We start from the raw sequence: 27,279 nt of genomic DNA on the forward strand, positions 1-27,279 counted from the left end.
TGCAGAGCTCCAATGTTTTACTGCCATTAGCTAGAGAGTCAGTATGAGAGATTTCAGAGTAACAGCCATGTTAGTCTGTATTCGCAAAAAGAAAAGGAGTACTTGTGGCACCAATTTATTTGACCACAAAACTAACCAACCAACTAACCAATTTATATGAGCATAAGCTTTCGTGAGCTACAGCTCACTTGTGACACCAAGTAAGTCAAGGTGGGGAAAAGCCAGTCAGACTTCCTTCTCTACCTTTTTGCTACTTTTGGACTTCTAGCAGAGTACTATCCCTAGACGCTGTTTGCTCATTCTCTCTTTACTATCAGCTTCTGGCTGGTAGGTCCCAGATAAATTTGAAGGACACCTCACTAACCTGCTGCTGGTAGGGAGAAAACACACTCTCTGCCCAGCCTTGCTGCAGCTGTGGAGATGGGGTTTCTGCTCCTCTAGCCTTACTGCAGCCTCTTGTCTGCTGCAGGAATGGTGGGTTGTGCGGGTCTGCTTTTGGGTGTTGAGTTCTACTTGCAGCCTCTGGTCATAGCTTTCTCTAAATGGCAGCTGAGTGAAATTTACATTAGTCTTGTCAGTTACGCGCTGCCTGGTGGCATGAAAGCTACATGCATGGTGGAAAAGGTGGACTCCCAAAAGGATTAGAAATTTAAGAATTTATGTTTTGAAAGTTGAGCAGAAACTGATGGTTTAGACCTCCTGCTTGCCAGGAATATTTCCTGCTTGCTATTGGCATGTGGGTGGTTAGATTTTTTTCCCAAGTTTTGACTTCTTTATTGAGAGGCTTCTAAACAAATCTCGCATTGCTGAATTCTTAGAGTACCTGGAAGTATTGTTAATTTTCAAACTGTGATTCACATGCTTTTCAGCAGTGTGTAAAAGTCTTCTGGCCTCTCTCCCATCACTTTCTGCAGGATTTTAAGTTTTTAAAAATTTTTTTCGTTCCTGATGTAAGGAGATGCAGTATTTCCTTCCGGAGTGTGCAGGTAGAGGGCTCTGTTCCTGGTAGCTTTGCCAAGGGATAGGAGAGTGACCCTAACAGGGCTGTGATCAGTTTCACGGCTGCCTGTCAGAACCCAGAGAGCTAGAGTTTGAAAACTCCCTTGATTAGAATGAATAGATATTTTGACCAGGTGAGTGGATTGCATGGAGCTAGAGAGCTGCTGGCTTGTTTTCTTGAGAGGGAAGAGAAGAAAGTTGGCCACTAAGCTGCTGTTGAATTCACAGGCTCTGAAGCCTAAGGAGCGGGGTGGGTTTCAGAGCCCAAGCTCCAGCCTGAGCCACAACTTGAAAGTGCTGTCTTCACAGGTAGTTTTTAGAACACTCATATGAGTCCCGCTAGGCCAAGATTGTCAACGTGGGCTGGGCGGTTTGCTTCTGCTCTATCCAAAATGCTGCGGAGACATCTCCTTAGCCATTGGGCTAAGTTGTCAAGCCATTCTATGAGCAGCAGTGAAATGAGTGGTTTTTATAGTGCTGTGAGAGGAAAGCTGTGAACAGCAGATGAAGGCACTGGAGTTATTTGGTGAAGAGGAATATCTTTTTTTTTTTTTAAGTTGAGAGATGAGTAAAGTACCAGAGACTTGTCTTTCCCAGCTATTGCAACAGATTGAAGGAAGGATGAAGTTCCTGGGGAGAGAGAGAATTGCGGAGGACAAAGACCAGCATTTTTTCATTTTTAGGAGTTAAAAAGCATCAGACAATTGCTAGACAGAAGCTGACATGGCATTCCTTTCATCACCTTGAAATTTCGTTTGCATAGTTTCAATTAAAAGCAGTTTGAGACACTATATATGCTGAATCTCCCTGTCAATTTTTGTGGTTTCACAATCAATTGTTTGGGTTTATTTTAATTTTTCCTCTTGCTGGGGATGGCTTCCACAAATGGGAAGCTAACTAGACAAAGTGCCATCAAATGCCCAAATAAACTGGAAAAAAAAAATCCGAATTTTTTCACCGCTCGTAATTTTAGGGGATCCTTATAGCAATGTTAAAAAGAACAGGAGTACTTGTGGCACCTTAGAGACTAACAAATTTAGTTGAGCATAAGCTTTTGCAGGCTACAGCCCACTTCATCGGCTGTATAGAATGGAACATATAGTAAGAAGGGGGGTGTATGTGTGTGTATATATGTATATCCAGACATACAGAGAACATGAAACACTAACTCAGGAACTGTCCTTGCAACAAAACCCGATGTCAACTCTGTCCACGTATTTATTCTGGTGACGCCATCATAGGACTTAATCACATTAGCCACACCATCAGGGGCTCCTTCACCTGCACATCTACCATCAAGTGCCAGCAATGCCCCTCTGCCATGTACATTGGCCAAACTGGACAGTCTCCACACACAAGAATAAATGGACACGCATCTGACATCAGGAATCATAACATTCAAAAACCGGTAGGAGAACACTTCAACCTCTCTCGTCACTCAGTAACAGACTTAAAGGTGGCAATTTTGCAACAGAAAAGCTTCAAAACCAGACTCCAATGAGAAACTGCTGAACTCGAATTAATATGCAAACTAGATACCATTAACTTGGGTTTGAATAAAGACTGGGAGTGGCTGGGTCGTTACGCATATTGAATCTATTTCCCCATGTTAAGTATCCTCGCACCTTCTTGTCAACTGTCTAAATGGGCCACGTTGATTATCACTACAAAAGTTTTTTTCTCCCGCTGATAATAGCGCATCTTAATTAATTAGCCTCCTACCGTTGGTGTGGCTACTTACACATACACACACACACGGAGAACATGAAAAGGTGGATGTGTGTGTATGGAGATAGATGGATAGATAGCTATCTCTTCTTACTATATGTTCCATTCTATGCATCCGATGAAGAGGGCTGTAGCCTGTGAAAGCTTCTGCTCAACTAAATTTGTTAGTCTCTAAGGTGCTACTCCTGTTCTTTTTGCGGATACAGACTAACACGGCTGCTACTCTGAAAGTTATAGCAACGTTGTTGGTTGTTTTTTTTTTTTAAAATGTACGATATGATAGTTGATAGTGCCTCTTGAAAGAGATGGGATTCAAGGGCAACCTTCCTAAATATCTGAGTATGAATTCGCTTTCTGCTTGTTGGAGTTGGCTTCTAAAAATCGGTAGAGGAAAAAATCTGATCCCAGTGGAAGGATTTCAGAGTAAGAAAGAATCTTCAAAAGCACTTGGAAGAGCCCATTGTTCCGGCAACTTTATATAGGTACCTAAACTAGAGGTGAGCTGTAATCCTGGCTCTTATTTGAAACTCTGGCCAGTATTTACTCATTCCTGCTGGAGCCAAAGATCACTTGTTTTTTTTATTTGTACGCTTTGAACCCGTAACTACTGTTGCAAAAATGCTGATAAAGCTGCTCACAAAGCATAGGCAGTATATTTACACCCAGACTTCTGCCACAAGCTTAGCTGTAAACACAACAAATGTATCATACTGTTTATTTTGCAAGACTTAGTTGTATTAAGATAAGTACATCCATTTTTACACAAGTGGATTACTTTATTGAGGTGAAAAAGAGGCTTTGCTTTCCTCTTCTGAGTAGCTAAAAAGGATCACTGTCTGGTGTCTTTGCTATTTTAATTGTCTCGAGCCAATGTGGTACAGTTGAAGAGTGGGTGACACCACAAGAGCAAGAAGCTTTCATTTCTGGGTATAAAACAAATAGTGTTACCATAGTATCTTGACATGAGGGCTATACTTTACGTGAGAGTAAGGAACGGGAGTTTCGGGGGGAAATGTGCACTGTCTTATATACATGATTAAAAAAATCTCCATGTCAGCTATATTCCTGTAGCTGCCTGATCTGACACTGTTTACTGCCTGGGTATAATTTAGGTTTAGGGGGTGCTAACCTTCATGTCGTGTTTCTAGGGACTCCGGAATATTGAAGTTTCAAAATTCCTAGATTAAAGTATTCCGGTTCAGAAGTGGGGAATCATCCAGTGTCAGTAATTCTGTAGGGATAGTAAGTCACCCCATCCTAATCCCTTCGAACTTGTGAGTCTTAAACTGACCATAGAACCTGTTGCCATTAGCGTTAACCGGTGTTGATCAAACAAGAATTTCTAAATAGCCCGGTTCCTGACTTTTTGTGGGTCAACCTGTTTGTTGATACTTCAGAGGTCATTCTCCAGTAGTCGGTAAGAGTCAAAACAAACATACCTTAGGAGACAGTATGAATGTGCACCACCGGGGAGTGGGAGGTATTGCAATTGTCAGAAAAGATGACTTGCATGTGTCAGAAAAGGAAATGGTGTGACAAGTAGAGAATCTTGTCTGCTTTATTTAATGCATTGGGTTCACTCTCCATTCTGTTGTGTGCTCTGAAATGATGTTACAGTATATTTGTTCTGATAACTCTTTAAGAAATGAAGAAACATAGGAAACCAAGGAGATCAAGAAGGACAGGAAAAGAGGAGTATGATCAAGATGACGATGTGGAAAGCCCGGTTATAGATGAGTCGATGCTGTCAGTGAAGGAACTACTAGGGTTGCAGCAGGCTGAAGAGCGGTTAAAGAGAGACTGCATTTACAGACTAAAGAAGGTGACAACACTCTCTTTTTGTATATACAGTATTTGGATATTTTATCACATACAGGTTTTAATTTATGAATTAAAGATCAAAGGTTTGCACTCTTCCTGAAGAATTCCACTTTGTGCAGCTAAAGGCTCTGTTGTTAGTGATCCAATCCATAAAATTTTAACAAAATGGGTGTTCAGTGGCTGGAAATGAATAAAAAGAAGACTAGTGTACCTTTGCTTTTGACTACGTTCAGTATTCGAATTTCCAAGTGTCCCTCTATGTAATATTCAAATTGCTCGGCTCTAAGATTGGGGTTAGGTAGGGTTACCACTCGTTCGTGTTTTACCCGGACAGTCGTTTTTTGGCGTCTGTGTCCGGGTGCCGTTTAGGGTTGCCAGGTGCCCGGTTTTCGACCAGGAAGTCTGGTCGAAAAGGGGACCTGGCAACCCTAAATGGCACCCAGACCTAAAGTTTGGTTACCACGGGGCAGGGGGAGGCGCGAGGTCACGCTAGCCTCTGCTCAGCTGGGGCCACCTCCTACCTGCAGGCAGGTAGGCTCCTTGAGATGATCCAGCAAGATGCTGAAAGGGCCTTGGGGAGAAGAGGCAGAGAAGGGGGTGAGCCCTGGGAAAAAGGCAGAGCAGGTGCGGGGCCTCGAGTGTCCGGTTACCAGCAATTATAAAGGTGACAACCTTCGGGTTGCCAGGAAAGTTGGAGGGTGTATTTTTGGACTTCCTAGGACAATTTAACTGACCGTGGCAGATGTATGAAATGAAGGTAACATCTTTCTGTATCTTAGTCAATAAACTCTCTCAATTTTAGCGTCCTCGAAACTACCCCACAGCCAAGTATACCTGCAAATTATGTGATGCTTTGATTGAGTCAGTGACATTTGCTCATAAGCACATTAAAGAGAAGAAGCACAAGAAAAACATAAAGGTGAGTTAATGACACTTTTAGAAATCCATGCTTTATATTTGTTTCAGTATTGTTATCCTGCTAATGATGATGCAATTATATTAGCCCTGAAGTCTTGCCTTGTTCTTACCATGCTTAATATTCTGCCAGTGTTATACAGAGTGCTTCTCTATATAATGTCTACCAATGTCCATAGACATTGTTAAAAGCAACAAATACGTAGTTTGAGACTTTTTTCCAGCATAGAGTGAACTCGGGACTGCCTCTAGGATATTACTGATATCTCCTAATAACCATCATTAAAGGGAGCTTTCATTCAATGTATAATTCAGTATTATTGTGCAGGTCATAAGTTTTTTTTAAAGTGTTTTTTTTGTGTGTGTGTAATAAAAAGCTGTCACAACTTAACCTCATTTGTTGTTCATGAGTTGTGTAATGGTATCATTAACTGTATCTGCTCTCTTCTTAATATGTCATTTAGTAGCGTTCTGACAGCTATAATATACTTGATTTAGAATGAGTTGGTAAGAATGAATTTAAAATTTGTAATTGCCATTTTGACAATAGCCTAGATAAAATGAAAGGGTTGTTGAATACTCCAGTATGAGAGAATATATATCCATAATTAAAATAACAGCTTTATATTTATATATATTGAAAACTATTGCCAGCATAACTGCAGTTTGACATTTTATTATTACTGAAAGAAACTTCTGCTGCGCCTGCCCTCCTTCCCCACCTTTGCCCCAGAAGACCAAAGGAATTGAAAGGCACGTACAGGGTTTCCCTTTTGTCTTCAACTTCATTATCCTCTACCACTCCTTATAAGGAGAAAGGGATGTTTGCCTATGCCTTTTATATAGGTGTATGGATTTTTGTAAATTACCGAAGCCTCTAACGTGACGTCTCAAACTCTTTATCTAGATAGAATCATTGTATATCATCTTTCTCTAGACCTTAATTGTGTCCTAACGCATCAACTGTTTGAAACTGCTTACTAGCTCCGTAATATAGATGGGCACACAGAAATGTTTATGGCGGTAGGTTGTGTGTACCTACCCCTACCTCATGAAAGCAACTGAAGAGAGTCATTTAAATATGTTAAAATATGGTTGTCCTTGAAGGAAAAGCAAGAAGAACAACTGCTGACTACCCTGCCTCCACCAACACCTTCCCAGATACAAGCTATTGGTGTTGCCATTGAAAACGTAGTGCAAGAGTTTGGCTTAAATAATGAGGATTTGGAACAAAGACTCAAAATTAAAACAGCGATGGAAGATTTATTGCACCCAAAATTGCCAGGTATAACTCTGCCATTTGGTTTGATGGTCAAATATACTAAAAAGAAAAAGCATTTTTCTCCGCAAGAGTAATCTTAATCTCTGATTTTGACAAGTTCTACCAATAATATAATTTGATTTTTGTCAGTATGTTCTGCTTGGTGGCGTAGTGGCAATATTTTGGCCTGAAGGTTGCTCTAAATTACATCAACTGCCACTGACCCAGTGGCTGGGAATCTGCCGGGTTTAGAGGAGGCCCAAGCCATGCCCTATTGGGCGTGGCCTCAATCCCTTTTGCCAGCAGCAGGGATAAGGTGTAGGAACTGTTGTGCTACTGAAAGATTCTTCAGAATTGGGGTGATCCTCTGATGGCTGTCTACACCAGTTCTAGGACTAGAATCTGCTGGCAAGGCATTGCAAAGTGGCTGCACTCCAACCCAGGATTTGGATTAAGATGTTGAGTTTATACAAAAAATTGCTTTCTTTGCAGGTTGCTCGCTAAGGCTGTACGGCTCCTCCTGTAGCAGATTTGGTTTCAGAACATCTGACATAAACGTTGATGTCCAGTTTCCAGCCAATGTAAGTAAGCAGGTTATTATTAGTGTTGTAAAATTGGCTGAATTGCCTTGTATAGTAACATTTAAGCAAGTAATAACAAAGGTGCCAAGTGGTAATGGGAATTTTATTTACCAAAATGTATCGATCCAAGGGGAGCTATTGTTAACTGCGTCTGAACTAAAATCATCTTAATCTGTTGTTAAAGTAGTGGTATTACTCTGTGCTAATAGCATCTTCAATCCAATGAACTCAAAGCACTTCACAAACACAAATGAGTTAAACCTCACCTCCCAGCAACCCTGTGAGGCAGAGCAGGAGATTTATACCCATTTTACAGATGGGGAAACTGGGCCTTAGATATTGTGACTTGCCTTAGGTGTCACAGTGATCCTCCTCTGTCTTTTCAATATGGAAGTATTAAAATTCCATCATTAAAAAACACATTTTTCAAATGTTTCAATAGCTTAAATAATAATCTTCTATGATTTGACTCCATTTCACAGATGGCTCAACCAGATGTTCTCTTACTTGTACAAGAAAGTCTGAAGAATAGTGGTAAGACATACTTGTTCACTGGTTTCAGTTTCATTTCAAAAGCACCCCGGCCATTCTCACAATACTCCTTCACTGAATGGAAACCTTTTTTAAATAGATGCATCAGCTCAAATGCTTACTTGATTTTTACAGAATAATGTAAGTCTGTCTCCATATGTAGTTTCATTCTTCTTCTACACTAGTAAATTGACAGGTACAAGAGTAAAGGTATTAAGCTTACATAATTGGAGGAGGGAGCATTTTGTACATTGAATTCCAAAATCCCTTCACAGCTAGGGAAAAGAGTTGGAGTTTTTATGTTGCTATGTTTACTTGGTCAGTGACCTTGCTGAGACTTAAGCATGTGAAGTAAATGAGACTACACAGTGCATGAAGTTAAGCAGGGGCCTCAGTCTTTGCAGGAGTGGTGCCTTGGATAGAATTATGTGGTGGTAGCCTAAAACCACAACACTCTAAGGTGTAACATTCTGTAATGATCCCCTAGCTCTTTCTGTGAGCACTGCTGATGGGATCACAGAAACAAAGGTTGATAGTAATATTCCCCTGCTAGCCCATAATGTAGTGCAAATCTCCCTAGAGTAAGGTGTGCTCCTTTACATACCTTAGAGTCACTCATCAACAGAAGTTGGTCCAATAAAAGATATTACCTCACCTACCTTGTCTCTCAAATATCCTGGGACTGACACGGCTACAACAACGCTACAGAACTAATGCCGTCAGACAAGCTGTTTAGTGTAGGCTTGTCATGTGTATTCCAACAAATGACTTACCCTGAATCGATAATGGTAGATACTAAATGCATCACTTGTATAAGGCCTAAAGAATTTAGCTGCTTTAGTATTTCGTTCAAATACTAGCTACAGTATGTCCTTTAGTGGTAGAAATTCTAACTGTGTGTTCTCATTCACATCAGGAATGGGGATGCCCCTCTTTTCTACAGGCTAGCTTGTGAGGATGATTTACCTAGCGACATAAGTGTGCATGGTGCTTCTTACTTGAAATAGGACTGACTAGTGTTTGTCCCAAAGTACTTAAGGCCCTATTTTCAGATCTTAGCCTCCTTTCATGTATATACAACTTTGTGCACGCATCTGCACATACGTTTTTGGTGTGCTGATGTTTCGTACACAAGATAGAATGTGTATATGGAAACTCATCACCTGCATGTTGAGGTACTAAAAAAATGCCACTCAGTCCTAATTTATGCACATCAGTGAAGACTGGGTTGAAGCCAGCTGAAAACGGGGTCTTTACAATCTAAGTAGAACATACACAAAGGAAAAAGAGAGGGAGGGTGGCTCCTTTTCTGTTTTACCGTGTGTGTGTGTGTGTGAGGTTTTACTCTTCTTTCCGCTCTCTCCCTTGTAGAATTTTCTTTAACACAACTGCTAAGTCGCTGCCTCCTCTACCAACAATAATGTGATCTTGTTTGGAAACACTGCAGGTTTATATAGTTGGATGCGTTTTTCCTTTCATATTTTCAAAATCTAAATTAACACAATGTCTGATAGTACTGACCCACCGGACTTAACTTTCTATTTTCGTGCTTGAGTTAGTCAGATTTCTAATTGGAGGTGATCCTTTTATGAGCCAGACTGGTAGACCCAAAATCTATTTCTACTCCTTGCGCTACATGAGTTTCTCCTTAAACACGAAGAATATTATTAACCATGTGCTTAATGTGGCTTTTTCTTTTTTTTCCCCCCCCAGAATCTTTTATTGATGTTGATGCAGATTTCCATGCTAGAGTACCAGTGGTGGTGTGCAGAGAAAAGCAAAGGTCTCAGTTGTCAATTTGTGTGTTCTAATAGCATATAGCAATGTAAATTACACATACCCACACCTGAAAAAATAACATTTCTGTACTAAATTATTACAGTTCCATGGATCTTGACACAAACATTTATGGGCAAGTCATTCCTAGCCTAGAATAAGAGGGTAAGGGTTATTTCTTCCTCAACCCCCTCTTCCCCAGTCCCCTTTACAAAAATAAATAAATAAAAAGAAATAATAAAAAAAAACCTTTTATTTTTTCACTGTGCACCCCTCTGCACTGGGGATGATTGCTAAAGTAGAAAATTTCCTTTCTTCCCTTCTAGACGATGCAGATTTAATATCAAATGAAAGAAACCTAAAAAACAATGTAAGGGCTTAAAAAATTAAATAGCTTTAGTGCTATGAGGAAAGGAGTGAGGCATTTTGTTTTGCCCACTTACCACATACCACTTCAGATTCATGAAATGTTGTGTAACTAGCTACTGATGTAAAATCTATCACCAGTTGTTTGCAGTTCCTTGGTCTTTCATTACTGATTTTTTTTCCTGCACTCTGGAAATAGTTTATGAACTGTTTTAGTAACGGGGTTTGGTACAGTGAAATTATTTTGATTCACGGAAGTAAATGACAACGTGTGATGTTTTAGTTCATTGACTAAATGATTTAGTTGCTTAAAAAAAATCTCCAGAAAGTGAGTGATGAATTCCTGTGAATTTTAAAATGCTTTTGCTCTTGTAAAAGCTTGTAAAAGCTTGAAATGTTTAAATTGTAAAACTAAATACACAGGTCAAACTGGTTTTGTTTGCTTCCTTTCATTGTAATGTTAAGCCTCTGAGGCTGTTAAATCTGTCATCATAGCCTCAATTTTGTGATAGGTTGTAAGATTTCATCTGACATACGGCTTTCCTTAAAACACCTGCAGGATTTTCAGGTTGTTTCTTTGTCATTGTAGTGGCCTTGTTTGTAAAGTAAGCGCAGGGAATGAAAATGCTTGTCTGACGACAAACCATTTGGCTACTCTTGGAAAACTAGAACCAACTCTTGTACCTCTAGTGATTGCCTTCAGGTACTGGGCGAAGGTGAGTCTTTTTTTAATAAAAACCGTTCTTTTTGTCCAACTCTTGTGTGATGAGTTTCTCAAAACAGGCACCTGGATAAGAGAAGGTAGGCAGTGTACAAAAGTTTAACCAAGATACATCCTGGTTTTCATGGTGTTTCTCTTTTAGTCCAATGTCCTGCTAGTAAATCTCCAGTTGTAGTTTAGGAATGCGGTTGCTCTAAGTCTCTTCTTGGGAAAAAGTTACTCTTTGGTCTGAAATTTTGCATGATCTAGAGCAGGGGTTCTCTACCTTGGGGGATGCAGGCAGTCACAAACAGATTGTAATTGCCCTGTCCTTCATATGGCTCCATTAGGGGTTGGATAGACGGTGTGCCCTGCTATGGAAAAGGGGCTTGCTGTATGGAAAGTTGAAAATCGCTGGTTTAGATTGAGTGACTTTTTTTTTTTTTTTCCTAACTTTACAAGAAGAATCGATTCAGTTGCTTCAATGATCTAAATATAACAGTATTTCATGCTTTTAAGAAACTTTCAGTTGCTTTATTAGGTTCTTATAATTCAAAAACGTCTTTGAACTTTAAACGTGACCCACAGGCTTTTCTCCTCGGAGGAATACAATATTTGTTATGTGCAGTATATTATTTTCTTTGCCCATTACGTGCATGCACTGACTGAGATTATCTAATTGTCGCACATATGAGTCGATATGAGTTGCACTAAATTATAGTGTATACAGCAACCGCAACTGTGCCACCTTGCCTTTCCACTTAAAGATCTCTTTACATAGGCAGCATTTGGTATATGATCATAGAGGTTGATGTGAAACTCTAGCTGGAATTTCTTGACTTGGTACCAAAAAAAATCCACCATAATGTTGCTTAACAAGCTCTTTTGTTACGTGATTGCTGAGAGTCTAACCACATTAATAGCAACGCTTATAAAATATAAAGATCTTGATATGCATATCTTTGTCTGTTAGTCTTTTAAAAAATTGCGTATGAAATCCCAGCTTCTCTGCACCTGAGTACTAGCTGCAAAAGTGCCTCAAGTGCATAGAAGGGGAAGATTATTTGTGAAGAATTCTTAGAATTTGTCATATGAGGTAATTTTCACATTTGAAGTTAATGGAAACAAATTAGGAAGAGTTCATGTGGACAAAATGAGTAGTGGAATCTTTGAGTATTTGGTGCAAGTATGATATGTGTTTGACGGAAGGCAGGGTATGTTTGTTTCATGTAGCAAGTCGCTTTCAAATGGTGAAGTTTGAAGTCCTAAATAAGCCAGTCATCTTTGTGAATGTTAGACAGTACTCTGGGTATACATACCACATATGCCACCTTAAGTCTTGATTTCTGAAATAGCTTGAGCAGATTACAGTACAAAGATAAGAGTCACAATTCTGAATTTATCATACCATAACTCTTTAAACTGAAAATGAGCAGTTCGTTAAAGGAGCTGAAGGGAATTATGCCGAGATCTCATTGATGCAATTTCCCTTCACCCTCACTGCAAATCCCAACTGTTGCGTACAACCAGTAGCTTGTATGGCTGGAAGATTATCAGATCTGATTATCAGAATGGAATGCATACAAGAAAAGTGATTTCAGTATTCTTATGCTAGAACACCGGCTGTGATTTTAATGACTCCATGAAGTCCTTTGGAACCAAACACATCCCACAACATGGGGACAAACGAGTTATGTAAATCTTCACGCTCTCTTCCGGTATTTAAATTGATGGTTTTGCAAATAGGAGAATGATGATAGATACCAAAAAGACTATTTGTAATAAAAAGCTTGATGCGGAAAAATATTAACGTGTTTCAATTTTTTTTTTTACAGCTGTGTTGTGCTGATCGTCCTGAAGAAGGAGGTTTGCCATCTTACGTGTTTGCTTTGATGGTCATTTTCTTTCTACAACAGAGGAAAGAGCCATTTCTGCCTGTTTATTTGGGATTGTGGGTACGTGCCACTTAAGTCTCATCAATCTGAGGGTGATATTTTCTGTTATAATTGTAAATTATTACTTGCTTGTGTCTTGCCTATCCCTTGTGCAGGAGAGTAAGACACTTAGTCACCAACAGCAAAATATCAGTATAGTTTTTGTGTGCATAATATATGTGACGAGAACATGCCACAATTAAGTTTGGTTGAGCAATTTTAATTCCTCCCCCTTGCGCGCAAGCATTATGATGCAGTCTTTAATTACGTGATCACATATTATTTTCCACAGGATACTAGCCTCATTCAGTGAACGGAATGGACAGTGCTCACTTAATGAGCAGTTATTCGCTCTTTTCTGTTTTCTCATTGTTCAGTGTGTGGCCCCTATCTCCTTGGCTGCACAGTCCTGATTCACCCATACCGCAGGTCCATACTGCGCACTGATGTGGCGGGGGTCCTATGGAAAAAATAATATGCAATTATGTAGTTAAAGACTGTATCATCATGCCTGGGCACAAGGGGGATTAATTAAGGTGGTATCCTATGTGTAATTTTTTTCAAAAACAACTCTATAACTTTTGAGTGGGACTTAGGCACTTAACGTTTATCCTAGGCCTATAACAGACTTCTTCAAACACTGATCTATTTTATCATTAGCGTATTTCAGAATTGTTTACAGACTTGCTATTTACATACAGCTCTTGATCTTGGTTAACGAGTCAAATCGATGTATGTATAAAATTTTATTTAAAGCCACGTGACGGAACCTCTAACAAAGTAAAGATACCAATATAAATCATAACTAGATGGATACTGCGTGTAATTTCTTATTTTGAAAATCGACTAATGGGGTTGTAGTGCGCATTGGTGACATTTAATCAGAAAGCCGATTACCTGGGGAGGAAGAACCCTGTCGAATGAGAATTCAGTAAGCCTGTCTTTATTATGGGTATAGTATATGATGATTTTTGTACGTCTTTAAAATACTGACTTTTTTCTGGATGATTAATAGTATGGAGGATGTTGGTTTGAAATTCTTCAGATAAAAAAGGTGTCTGGTGTTTTTTCCTCTTTCCCTCTGCACTCTCCAGATTGGAGGATTCTCCTTAAACAAATTAGTAAACTTCAACCTTAAAGATGTTGAGAATGATATCGTGGTCTGGGAGTATAATCCTGCTGTTGATGATGCTGATTCTCCAAAAGAAGCTTCTCCTAAAAGGGGCAAGGTCTGAACCATTTCAGTTACTTCAGTAGTAATCTGGAAATCGCTACTGCTACTCTCAGCAATGACCACCCGTCTTTATTTTAAGTGAAGTAAAATTGTTGATGTATTGCGAAGCTAACCTGCATAATTCAGTGGCTGTGTGCAGTGTTGTGGCCGTGTCAGTCCCAGGATATTAGAGAGACAAAGTGGGTGGTGATAAAAATGTATTACCTCACCCACCTTGTCTCTGTAATTCAGTGACTGGTTTTCTGTTGCGTATGCGACATCTAAAGACAAATGTGGCAAGTAGTAGGAGACCAGGAAGTAATTCTAAGTCTTAAGGTATTGGTGATGCTTGCCAGGGATACCCAGGGTTGTAAGGCACCTCGCTATGCGGAAGCCTTTTCTATGCCCACTGTGGATCACTCTCTGACTCCATCAGCTACTGGCAACACAAACTTCCCCTCCAGACCTCCACAGGCCCCACTCTCTCTTTTTCCAGGTTAGTGATAGGCACACTCCAGCACCCGAGTCCTCCAAGCACGCCTGCAGTGTCCAGTCCCTAAACCACTGGACACTTCCACACAATTACCAGACCCACTGTTCCCAAAGGAGCAGTTCACCACAGCTTCCCAGTTACTCCTTAGACCACAGCTCAGCTTAACACATGGCACTTAAATTTGTTTATAGTGAAAACAAGTATAAGTTGACCAGAAAAGAGCCAAGGCCTAAACTTAACGAACAACACTTTTTTCCTGTCTGATAAAGGTTGTCTCATCCAAAAAATCTTTCTCCCGGCTTTTAGCAGCAAGGTTGGTTGTGACCCTCTGTTCATAAGAGAAGCATGCTGTCAGCTTGTCTCCTAGGTGAACGATGCAGTTTGTCTCTCTACCGTTACCGTACAAAAATCCATTGTCTTAACTTGTGAACAGGATTCCTCTCCTCTCCTCCCATTCGTTGTTTTTTCCTCTGTGCTCCTTTCTTGTCGGTTTTTACGATCTCTTGATTAGCCTTGTGCTCAGATAGTAGGTGGGCTTCCATTTGTGAAGTAGACCATACATAATGCACTTGACCAGCCAGCCAGAGATAAGCATCTCTTCTCTCTTGCCTGGCAGGAGTATGCTGATCCCCTTCTGGTGACCTGCCTTAACTCGCACTGAAAATTATGTGCTTAAGGTCTATGTATACGTAACTCCTTACATATTATCGGTACACACATCTCACAATGATTATGCTGACCAGTGTGCCACATGTTTTCATTAGAGACCACTTCAGTGAACCAGTATGTAGATACCAGATCCCCTGTGCCTTCAGCTAGTTGGCACCAAGAGGTCCCAGGGTCACAGTCCTGGGTTGTTAATACTTCTTAAAGTAGGGGACAACTGTAGTTGACAGAATTCCAAAAATCCTTTTTCAGACTTGACTATGTCAACTGAGTAACTCTTAATTTCAAACTACTATTTTTCTTATCTAATAGCATTGCTCTTTTTAAAAATAGCATAACTGTATAAATTCAGTCCAAATCGCACATGGGAGTGTTTTATAATACAGAAGTTACATAAACTTAATCCAACAATGGCTAACATTTATGATGTTTTAAGTGTAAAATACTCCATGATCTTGTCTAAAAAGATCTTATTTGGTAAAATACTAAGCAGTCTTTATATAGCAAAAATATGAAATCCTTTTAAAAATAATTTGTGCTGTGTTTATAAATCAGAGCCATTATAAAATTCACGTAAACTAAATTCTTACAAGTATATTAAGATAACGTATAGCCGTAAAAGCTAGGACCGCCTGAATCTAAGGAAAAGCATAATGTACTCTAAAAGACTGTGTCAATAATTTGTCACAATACCAAACTGGATTAGCAGTGAATCCCAGCATCCACGTCTTTTGCTTCATGCCAAATTATTGATGGTTAGCCCTAAGAAACAACTCCAACCAAAGAGGACAAACTTTCAGAGTTGGCAGAATAAATATCCACAGAGATTTTAAACTGTGTAATTTGCTCTGTCTGTCGCTTCCCCTTCTTGCTTGAAGTGCACATTTTGTGCCTGTACATTTAAGTGACCATACAGGGTGATTCTTTCTGAAGAATGTTTCGCATTTGATGAGGCTATATCTTTCACCCTAACTGAGGTTTTTATGCTCTGAAATGCTCACTTTGAAGTGTATTAATGATAGCACAAGAACATTTTTATTTAAATACACAATCATGATTCATATTAGCCATAATCATACATGTCACTGTCCAACCGTTATTACATTTGATTTATAAGAGTTTGAGGTGTTAGTGTAAATTAAGATAACTATCTCTTTGAATTGTCCTCTTCTGTAGCTGTAAAATGTGTTTAACTCTCATAATGTTGTAGTTTCCCTTGTTTGAGTGGAGCATTAATTTTTATTGTTGAGACCTGCACACTCGTCGCAGACGTGATTGTGTGTCAGTGAAAAGCAAGTTTAAGACTGGCAGAATGATTTTTCTGCCCCATAAAAGAGGGTTTTTCATGCACCTTAAAACTGAAGAGGGTTTTGCTTTCTAATTAACAGGTTCCCTTAGTGTTTGATTCAGGACACCAGTGTTCAGCACCAGTTGGGCAGCTTTGGGTAGAACTGCTTCGCTTCTATGCCTTGGAGTTTAATCTGGCTGATCTGGTCATCAGTATACGACTCAAAGAACCAGTGTCTCGTGAATCAAAGGACTGGCCTAAAAAGCGCATGGCTGTGGAAGGTACCTGAAGTCTGTCAATTAAGACTTATCGGCCCTCTGACTTACCAAGTACGCTGTCAGATATGTTAGAAAAACAATTTCAGGCATATGTTTCTGTGTGATATTATAAAATGTTTTAAACATATACAGTTTCCTCCACAAAGTCTAGAGCTCTCTTTATTGCTAATGCGTTCCTAAAACAGTTCATTAAATTAATTGACAATATATCTAAAATTTGTTGTAAAACAAAACAGGACTAATCAAACCTGTCTTTGCTGCTTCTTTATATCCATCAGTGAAGTGTTAGATTTTTGTATTCAGTTAGCTCCTGGCTTTCTTTTTCTTTCAGACCCTTACTCAGTAAAGAGGAATGTGGCAAGAACTCTGAACAGTCAGCTAGTATATGAATATATTCTTCACTGCTTAAGGGCAACTTACAAATATTTTGCCTTGCCCCACAAAAAACCTACAAAATCCAGCCCCAAAAAGCCTTTGAATGTCAATGAGGAGACATCACAAAGATTAGAACCTGAAAAGGATGCCATAAAGCATGATGCCACCGATACGCAAAACGTAGCTGACCAAATGGGGGAAGTGGTAGCAGCTGATTGTATTAATATTATTGATAGAAGTATAGACACGCCTCAGGCATGTACAGTTGATCCTTCAAAGGTGTTTGTCTCTGAAAGCGTGGCCAAAGAAGAATTGGCAGATGATATAGGACATTTGGGAATTGCTCAGGAAGATTCAGACTTTGTAATTGAAGAGATGATTTCTGGTGATAATGAGAACTTCAAACCAAGCTGTGTAGAGACAGAAAGTGTAAATGAGGAGGAGGAGGAGGAGGAGGAAGAGAAAGAACATGACCAAGATGAGAAATGGCAGAAAAATGTGATAGTTATTGATCAAGGCTTGGATGACTACAGTGAAAATGGAGATCTCCCTATTCCAGCAAGTGAGCATGATATTGAAACATACGGTATTTCGGACTCTGAAGGGGTTCAGAGCACTGTAGTCAGAGAGAGTGATGAGTCTGGTTTAGAGTGCAATGTAATACTCGACGATAAGGCTGACATGGATGAGGAGAGCACAGAGGGGACTGATGAACTGGATGATTCCCTGAACAAACGTGCACCTTCGTTATCTGAAATAAATAACTCGGATGAGGAAGGAGAGGAAGAGGAGGGAGAACAGAGTTTTCTCCTAAACCAAACAGAATGTGGTGGGATTGTGACTGGACAAGATGATGAGCTGGACAATACTTACACTGCATCTGGGGATGAAGATGCACTGTCTGAGGAAGAATTGTCCGTCTCTGTTAAATATGAAGAGACAGAGCTGGGAAAACATGTAGATAAATCTCTAAGGGTAGATTTGAATGAAGAGGATTTTATAGAGAAAGGAAGCCTTTGTGAAGAGGACATACTAATAGGACAATTTACGGAATCTGAGCTCTTTTATGAATTTAATAAACCCGCTTTCACAAAGGGCAAGGTAAGCTTTTAACATCTAACCACCAGGAAATATTACTAAGTATAGTTCTGATTCATGAAAGGGCCGTAGACTTAAAAAATGTCTTGCTTTCTATTCACGCAGTCTCCTATGGTTGTATGTAGCTTGTGCAGACGAGAAGGTCACCTAAAGAGGGATTGTCCAGAAGACTTCAAAAAAATTGAGCTAGACCCTTTGCCAGCGTTGACACCCAAGTTTTCAAATATTTTAGATCAAGTTTGCATCCAGTGTTACAGTAAGTCATCAATACTGCACTCTTTCAATATGTTTATGGAAAATATGAATTAGTCAGCTAGATTTTAATAGTACTTTAGGGAATTCTCTGAGGTCAACAGCATCAGTGGAGCTGGGTTTTGAAAGTAGCAAACTTAGTACAACGGGTGAGATTCTGTAGGGTAATGACATTAGTTTAATTGCTAAATTGCACCTGATACTTGTTATATTCATAAGTCTAAATTGTACCTCCAAAGAGTAAAAATCCAAAGTGTGTAGGCTGATCTCATGACTCCTTGAACTAAACATGGAGTCAATGAAAGCTGCTGGATATTGGATATTCCTGAAATGTAGGCATCTACACATAGACTTCAGAGCCTATATGAGGCATCCTTTTTCCAAAAATGTTGTCTGACCCTCTTCAGTGCGGTTCTTTGTGTGATATTTTGTATCTCGTTACCAGAAATTGCTGTTTGAAAGAACAAAGGCAGGACCATTTCTAGAAAGAAAGATACGCTGACTTCAGATTTTTTGAACCATTCTTCCCCCCTCTGCTCCCCCCCCATTCATTTGATCTTGGCACCCTTCACTTCTGACTAGACAAAACGACTGTTTTCCTAATGTATTTTTTTGTTTGACTTAGTATTTCTCTGCTTCTACCCACTCCTCCCTCTCTTCCCCTCCCACATCAATTTCCTTTTTTCCCCCTTCCTGTCACTTAACGGTGGCAATGTTTTTACATATTTTGCCTGAATGGGTGTGTTTCTGGCTTTTTTAAAGAGGATTTTGCTCCAAATAATATAGAGGATCAGGCTCGTGAACATATACGGCAAAATCTGGAAAGCTTCATCAGACAGGAGTTTCCAGGTAATTGTGCAGCTTCTTTTCATACTCATATTTAGTTTTTTTTTAAAGTTTCACTTTTTTAGCATTTTCAACAATTTCATTGTACCAGTATAAAGAACAACGTTAGCTAATTTAAACTTTTTCTTAAAATATTCTGTTTAGTTGTTTAAGACTCTGCTATAGGACTTCAGATTAATTGGGAATATTTTCTCTTGCAATAATCTCAGCTTGCTGTTAAAGCTTGAAGTTTCCACCTCATACATTATAAAAAAAATAGAAATGGACATGTTTTTGGAGCTTTTTGTTTGTTTGTTTTAAGAAAGAGCACAATCTCAAGGAGGCAGGGCATAATCATAGAATATCAGGGTTGGAAGGGACCTCAGGAGGTCATCTAGACCAACCTCTGCTCAAAGCAGGACCAATCCCCAACTAAATCATCCCAGCCAGGGCTTTGTCAAGCCTGACCTTAAAAACTTCAAAGGAAGGAGATTCTACCACCTCCCTAGGTAACGGAATCTCCTTCCTTTGAAGTTTTTAAGGTCAGGCTTGACAAAGCCCTGGCTGGGATGATTTAGGTGGGGATTGGTCCTGCTTTGAGCAGGGGGTTGGACTAGATGACCTCCTGAGGTCCCTTCCAACCCTGATATTCTATGATTATGCCCTGCCTCCTTGAGATTGTGCTCTTTCTTAAAACAAACAAACAAAAAGCTCCAAAAACATGTCCATTTCTATTTTTTTTACATCCTGTTGGTGAGAAAAGATCATGACATCAGCAGGCACGAACAATAGCTGTTTAACCAGTAATCACAATTTTATAACAAAACTTTCATAACTAGCATTTTCATCTCAAATTCATGAGTCAGAGTTCGCTGTTCCAGTCATTGTATTCATTCTTGTAAGACCACTACAGACATTCTGAAACCCCAGGCACCCCACCTTGGAATCTTGATCAGGCCAAGAGTATCCCCTTCCTTTTCAGTTCATCTAAGAAATAGCTTTATTTTTCTGCCCTTATTCTCAGTGTAGAAAGAAAAATGTTCTGCCTGTCCATCACTCTGGGAGTATTCTAAAGCAGAGGCATAACTCTTGGCTATCAGCAAAGCTCCGTAGACTGGAGCTACGGTTTCTATTTCTGGAAATATATACGGTAACCACCTGGGCTTCAGTTCATAGTCTTGCCAAATTTGTATGCAGGCTGCATGTGGAATTTTTGGCCAAAGATTGTTGCATCTGTAAAGACTTGTCGTAACCCAAAGAGAGTTCTTGTATCGCTTATCCAGATCCTCAAGGATTTAGTCAAATCCTCGTGCTGCTAATCTAGTTAGTTTGCCACTTAATTTGTTCCTGGGTGTGTCGGACTCCTATTTGATCCTGGGTAAATTTCTTAATCTCTGTGTCTTCATTCCAATTTGTAAAATGGGGATTCTTCCCTGCCTCAAAGGGGTGAGGTGAAGTTAAATTCATTATTTCTGAAGGACTCCAGCACTGTGAGTATCATAGTTACACAGGAAGTCACATTCAATTATCACAGTGTTTTCTTCTGGCCTTGAAATCTCTGAAAAGTCAGTAAATATATTAACTTTGATACCTATCCTAAATTTTATATTTAATCTTAATTTTCATTGTACACTGAAGACTGGTGGCTTGTCACCAGAGGAGGGTAGAGGTGGAGGGCTGTGCTAATCACTGATTTAATTACTTCCAGGCTCTCTTTTCCAGTCCAAATCTCCATTACTATTCAGACTGCCATAGGGGCCTGAAAATCATCTATCACTACTGCACCTGCTCCGTAAGCCCCTGCAGGTTACTAAATTTGTTCAAAAAATTAACAAAAGCCAGAAAGGAGACATTGCAGGGATAGGTTTCAGAGTAGCAGCCATGTTAGTCTGTATCCGCAAAAAGTACAGGAGTACTTGTGGCACCTTCGAGACTAACAAATTTATTTGAGCACAAGCTTTTGTGGGCTACAGCCCACTTCATCGGATGCATAGAATGCATGTATATATATATATGTCTTCTTACTATATGTTCCAATCTATGCATCCGATGAAGTGGGCTGTAGCCCACGAAAGCTTATTGCAGGGATACTGTCATCTTGTAAATCACATTGAAATATGAAAATTGTGTGCCTACTCTGGCTATAAAGAACACCTGTTCGCGAATCCTTTTTTTCTTAATGCCAAAAATGATGAAAATTTTGCTGTACGGTTTAGTCATTGTTTTGACACAAATGCCTTTTAATTTATTACTCTAAAAGGTACTGAATTAGACCAGTAACTGTACAGCGTTATCGTCCATAGACAATGAAGAAATATGCCCTCTATTTAATAACTATTCCTTGTAAAGTCCATTATTACCGAAAAATGGTGTTCAACATTGGCCAAATCAGACCCTAGTTATTAAAACTGAACTGATGGTGTATCAGATGTGGTTATAGTGTTGTGTCCTTTACAGGAACCAGGTTGAACTTGTTTGGCTCATCAAAAAATGGCTTTGGCTTCAAACAAAGTGACCTTGATATCTGTATGACAATTGATGGACTGGAAACTTCTGAGGTAGACTTAGAGCTCTTTTGTATAACTTGTACTGGTATTTTATAGATAGAGCTATTGTTGCTGTGACCACTGTCTCGTGACATCCTTTTGCAAAAAGGACTTGCGCAGTCGCTGAAAAAGGAAATAGAACTTCTACCAAAAAACGTAAATTGGCTAGTGTCTTGCTGCTGTGTCAGCAAATCCGGTTTAAGATTTTCTTCCTTTACCGTTGAGCTTATTCGTAGATTCTTCAGTGAAATGTTAATATTGTTTGACAGGGAAATGTATGAGGCACATTGATTCAGCATCACAGTGTTGATGCATGGTAAGGTAGAAAACGAAGATGGGGTGAGAAAGAAGCAAGTCTTTCTTTTTGGTTATATAAATTAGCAAATGCTTTAAATGCATGTTTATGCATGCATGAACTCTTTTAAGAACATTAGGGTATCCTTTAGTGTTGACTTGAAAATACACTACATTTTGAAACTGTCTGGTATGAATGCCGCTGAGTGTACAATTTAGGTGTCTTTTTAATGATATGGCTTTGAGCCTAATGACGGTCAATGAATGGCACATGAACTGAAATGGCTTGGCTAGGACATGGTCTAATAGTAATGCTTACATATAGCTTTTCTAGAATTTTGCGATGGGCACAAAACATTATCAGTGCACTGAAATCTTTTTTCCTCTCCTTTTTCAGGGACTTGATTGCATAAGAATAATTGAAGAATTAGCCAGAGTGCTTAAGAAACATTCAGGTACCTTCCTAGAGAATAAGAGTGGATAGTTCTGTGTACATGAATTTGTATACTATTTATGGAGTCAGAAGGTTCAGGGGTATAAGTACACAGATATCATTAAGATAACTAATGCACTGAAGAGTTCAGTGTTAGCAGGATTGGGGACTTAGATTGTGAACATTTGTAGACCTTCATTGCATGACCAGGCCCATTTGAAGGGTTCTAAGGTTTATAGAACCAGGCCTAAATTAGACTCTGATACTGTGTTAATAACATACGTGAAAACAAGTCCTAAGTTACAAGTTTGACCCTTCGGACAGTGGTTATAGGTTTGTATTTACATATCCATTTTTTTGTTTGTTCACAAATAACATTAATAATAATATTAATAATGCTGAAGATGGCACACACACGACATTACAGTTTAGTGTCACAGTATATTCCTGTAAAAATCACATGTAAATGCCTTTTTATGAGGATTTCATTCACTCTGTACCAGATAAGTATTTATGCTATTTTGCTATTTAAACAACAGTTTAGTTTTCAGCTAATGTTAAATGAAAACTAATGCCAGAAACGCTATGAATAATGAATATTCATTGTATTAAAGTGAAAGCCAAACTTAATATTCCTTCCTAGGTCTAAGAAATGTCTTGCCAATAACAACTGCTAAAGTGCCAATTGTCAAGTTCTTCCATGTGAGAAGCAGTCTTGAAGTAGATATCAGTTTATATAATACACTGGTAAGATCACGATTATAAATCACCTATTCCAGTTAGATTTTGAGGTTCTAATCCTCCATTCGACTCTTTCTGGGTGAAGTGAAAGGAGGCAGAGCAGCTGTTTTCTGCTAAAATTGTACGCTAGTAGAAAATTTAGTTAGCTTAATAATAGCAAACACCAGTGTTTTGGGGTGCATTGATCCTTTTGTAGGACTTGGAGGGAAAGGCGTAACATCCTGGGCAGTGAGAAGACCATCGCTGCATGTGTTAAGTGTGGAGACTGTCACGGTATCAGGGCTGTCTCATCTCTAACAAAATAAGTCGCTTTCCATTGCACGCTATGCTCTGGAGAATTAGGCTGGTGAAAGGTGGAAAACATTAGCTGGAAACAATCTTCCTTTTACCAGATTCAAATCTGGCCACACAAGCCTTTTTAACTTGGAGGGTTTTAACCGTAGATTATCTGGATTATGAAAAGCCCCAGGTGCTACAGTTAGCAGGACTTTGAGAATGGTCCCAAACCCGGCTCGCCTTGTTACATTCTCCATGGAAGCAAAATTTATGTCCCAAGTACGTGGCCAAATGTTTTAAAAAACCTATTTAATCAGTGACTCTAGACTTCAAAAGCAAATTCATTGAGACAGTAAATCTCTGTATCAGCTGAGGGAGATTATTTTAAATGCTAGGTGTGGTGAAAGCCTGTTCGTCAGGTTACGCGTCTGTATGTGTCAGTTGGTAGTGCCTGCATTTCTGGGATGAAAGGTTTGTGGGTTTAGGAACTGCCCCAGAATTTATGCTCTGCCACATGCCTTAGAAATACAGTAGTAGCTTGATGCTTCACTCTTCTGAGGTATTACCTTTTGGATGCTTCTGCATATTGTTTGTGAGCAGATGAAAGTTAAGAATCTTGATAAGCTCCTCCCACCAGAGCAGGTGGTAACCGCACTCTCCTGATGAACGCTTCCTGTCTGAATAAAACAGGTTTTAATGTGCAGAACTCGGTAAGTGGTTTTGCTGAGCTCCAAACAACTGCAGCGTTTGCCTTTTAATTCAGTGCACTTAACAGTTTAAGTTGTAAATAGGTGAAAGTGTATGTGCTCACACATTTGTACACACACAGACACATGTATATTCATACATATTAGGGCTGTCAAGCGATTAAAACGGTTAATTGTGCTGTTAAACAATAATAGAATACCATTTATGTAAATATTTTTGGATGTTTTCTACATTTTCAAATATATTTCAGTTACAACACAGAATACAAAGTGTACACTGCTCACTTTATTTCTTTTTGATTACAAATATTTGCACTGTAAAAAACAAAAGAAATAGTATTTTTCAATTCACCTAACACAAGAACTGTAGTCCAATCTCTTTATCATGAAAGTTGAACTTAGAAATGTAGAATTATATACAAGAAAATAACTGCATTCAAAAATAAAACAATGTAAAACTTTAGAGCCTACAAGTCCACTCAGTCCTACTTCAGCCAATCGCTCAGACAAACAAGTTTGGCTACAATTTGCAGGAGATAATGGTGCCTGCTTCTTGTTTACAACGTCACCTGAAAGTGAGAACAGATGTTCGCATGGCACGGTTGCAGCCGTCGTGTCAAGATATTTACGTGCCAGGTGAGCTAAAGATTCATGCTCGTGCTTCAGCCACCATTCCTGAGGACATGCGTCCATGCTGATGATGGGTTCTGCTCGATAACAATCCAAGGCAGAGCGGATAGACGCATGTTCATTTTCATCATCCGAGTCAGATGCCGCCAGCGGAAGGTTGATTTTCTTTTTTGGTGGTTCAGGTTCTGTAGTTTCTGCATCTGAGGGTTGCTCTCTTAGGACTTCTGAAAGCATACTCCATGCATCGTCCCTCTCAGATTTTGGACAGCATTTCAGATTCTTAAACCAGGGGTCGAGTGCTGTCGCTATTTTTAGAAATCCCGCATTGGTACTTTCTTTGCCTTTGGCAAATCTGCTGTGAAAGTGTTCTTAAAACGAACATGTCCTGGGTCATCATCCAAGACTGCTCTAACATGAAGTATATGTCAGAATGCGGGTAAAACAGAACAGGAGACATACAGTTCTTCCCCCATGGAGTTCACTTACAAATTTAATTACTGTATTATTTTTTTAACGAGCGTCATCAGCATAGAAACAGGTCCTCTGAAATGGTGGCCAAAGCATGAAGGGGCATATGAATGTTTAGCATATCTGACACATAAATACCTTGCAACACCAGCTATAAAAGTGCCATGTGAATGCCTGTTCTCACTTTCAAGTGACATTGCAAATAAGAAGCAGGCAGAGTATATCCCGTAAGTGTAAACAAACTTGTTTGTCTTAGCGATTGACTGCACAAGAAGTAGGACTGAGTGGACTTGTAGGCTCTAAAGATTTACCTTGTTTTGTTGTTGAGTGCAGTTATGTAACACAAAAATGTACATTTGTATTTTTTTCATGATAAGGAGATTGCACTAGGGTATTTGTCTGAGGTGAATTGAAAAATACTGGTTCTTTTGTTTTTCATATTTACAATGCAAATTCAATCAAAACTAATGATCTAAAGTGAGCACTGTACATTTTGTATTCTGTGTTGGAATAGAAATCAATATATCTGAAAATATTTAATACACTTCAATTGGTATTCTATTGTTTAACAGTGCGATTAATCGCGATTCATTTTTTTTTTTTAGTTAATCGTGTGAGTTAACTGCGATTAATCGACAGCCCTCATACAGATGCAAGCTTTTCAAGTGCAAGTGGTTGTGAATCATTGTAGGTCTGTGCTCCTCTCAAGGAAATAGGTCGTTTTCAAAGCCTCCCTGATCAGAGGCGTTAGCTAACTACCACTTTTTCCACCTCACGCCGTTTCCCATACTTGACTTCCTTATTTATTTACAGGCCCTGCATAACACAAGACTCTTGTCCTCTTATGCAGCCATTGATTCCAGAGTAAAATATCTGTGTTACACAATGAAAGTCTTTACAAAGGTGAGTAACACTTCAGGCACTCTGAAAGTGATAACAGCCACAGTAAAAAGTTTTATAATTTGCTTTTCTCTTTCCAGATGTGTGACATTGGAGATGCATCTCGAGGTAGCCTGTCCTCCTATGCGTATACTCTTATGGTGCTTTATTTTCTTCAGCAGCGAAATCCACCAGTCATTCCTGCTCTCCAAGAGGTACCGTATGTCAAGAAATAAATTGGTCCCAGTTAGATATTTTTTGGTGCACTCTTGACCAAAATAGGGATCAAAATCATCAAGTCTGAACAGCCATGCTCTAACTAGTTAACTTTCTGTTCTTAGATCTACAAGGAGCCAAAGAAGCCTGAAGTTTTAGTTGATGGTTGGAATGTTTATTTCTTTGACAAAATAGATGAGTTGGTGAGTCTTCTATTCACTTTTCTGATACAGCATTATCGTGCAATAACTCTGTAAAGTGAAACTAACCTCTGGTAAGGCATGTATTTGAAAAATGCAGGAGATGAATGTAAAAGGTAGTTACTAACAACGACTTTTGCTAATCTGTTTTACATACGGGCTGAAAATGAGAGCTTCTCATTTAGTTATATAAAATGTCAACTATTACTGGACCTAGCTGTGTCAGCCTTTACAATTGGAATTGTGAAGCGATACTTCAGCACCTTGCTTTAGTAATCTAAATGTGTTTAGAACTATGCTGAAAATGTTCTTAAAAGAATCTGCTAAATATTTTTCCGCTGTTAAATGGAGCCAGATACTGTTATAACAGCACATGCCTTAGGACATGGTACTTTGTTTGGAGGAGAAAAGAGTAATGTTACTCAAGACAGAGAGCCAAGCATGAAACTTGAAAGCAGAGTATCTTCTTTGTAAAAGGGCATGCCAGGAAACTTTTGTATAGAACTCAAGAGTAGCAGCCGTGTTAGTCTGTATTCGCAAAAAGAAAAGGAGTACTTGTGGCACCTTAGAGACTAACAAATGTATTTGAGCATAAGCTTTCGTGAGCTACAGCTCACTTCATCATCTGCATTCAGTGGAAAATACAGTGGGGCGATTTATATACCTAGAGAACATGAAACAATGGGTGCTACCATCAATCTCATTACAGTGTGTATGGTAACACCCATTGTTTCATGTTCTCTAGGTATATAAATCGCCCCACTGTATTTTCCACTGAATGCATCCGAT

General features: G+C 39.2%; 1 protein-coding gene across 3 annotated transcripts in view; it reads left to right on the forward strand.

Moving 5' to 3' along the window:
- The window catches only part of LOC144265167 (terminal uridylyltransferase 7-like), a 45,381-nt gene that overhangs the window by 5,932 nt on the left and 12,170 nt on the right, over positions 1 to 27,279 (forward strand). For all 3 annotated transcript variants that reach the window (XM_077817498.1, XM_077817500.1, XM_077817499.1), the window contains exons 3-21: positions 4,371 to 4,549; positions 5,351 to 5,467; positions 6,571 to 6,748; positions 7,217 to 7,305; positions 7,788 to 7,839; positions 9,550 to 9,619; positions 10,568 to 10,694; positions 12,514 to 12,633; positions 13,707 to 13,841; positions 16,373 to 16,553; positions 16,882 to 18,026; positions 18,129 to 18,279; positions 19,038 to 19,124; positions 21,558 to 21,658; positions 22,338 to 22,395; positions 23,017 to 23,120; positions 26,009 to 26,098; positions 26,176 to 26,289; positions 26,416 to 26,493. In XM_077817498.1, coding sequence (XP_077673624.1) covers positions 4,371 to 4,549; positions 5,351 to 5,467; positions 6,571 to 6,748; positions 7,217 to 7,305; positions 7,788 to 7,839; positions 9,550 to 9,619; positions 10,568 to 10,694; positions 12,514 to 12,633; positions 13,707 to 13,841; positions 16,373 to 16,553; positions 16,882 to 18,026; positions 18,129 to 18,279; positions 19,038 to 19,124; positions 21,558 to 21,658; positions 22,338 to 22,395; positions 23,017 to 23,120; positions 26,009 to 26,098; positions 26,176 to 26,289; positions 26,416 to 26,493 — 3,176 coding nt within the window. The remainder of the gene's footprint in view (positions 1 to 4,370; positions 4,550 to 5,350; positions 5,468 to 6,570; positions 6,749 to 7,216; positions 7,306 to 7,787; positions 7,840 to 9,549; positions 9,620 to 10,567; positions 10,695 to 12,513; positions 12,634 to 13,706; positions 13,842 to 16,372; positions 16,554 to 16,881; positions 18,027 to 18,128; positions 18,280 to 19,037; positions 19,125 to 21,557; positions 21,659 to 22,337; positions 22,396 to 23,016; positions 23,121 to 26,008; positions 26,099 to 26,175; positions 26,290 to 26,415; positions 26,494 to 27,279) is intronic.

Source organism: Eretmochelys imbricata, chromosome 5 (assembly GCF_965152235.1).
Source record: "Eretmochelys imbricata isolate rEreImb1 chromosome 5, rEreImb1.hap1, whole genome shotgun sequence".
NCBI lineage: Eukaryota > Metazoa > Chordata > Testudines > Cheloniidae > Eretmochelys > Eretmochelys imbricata.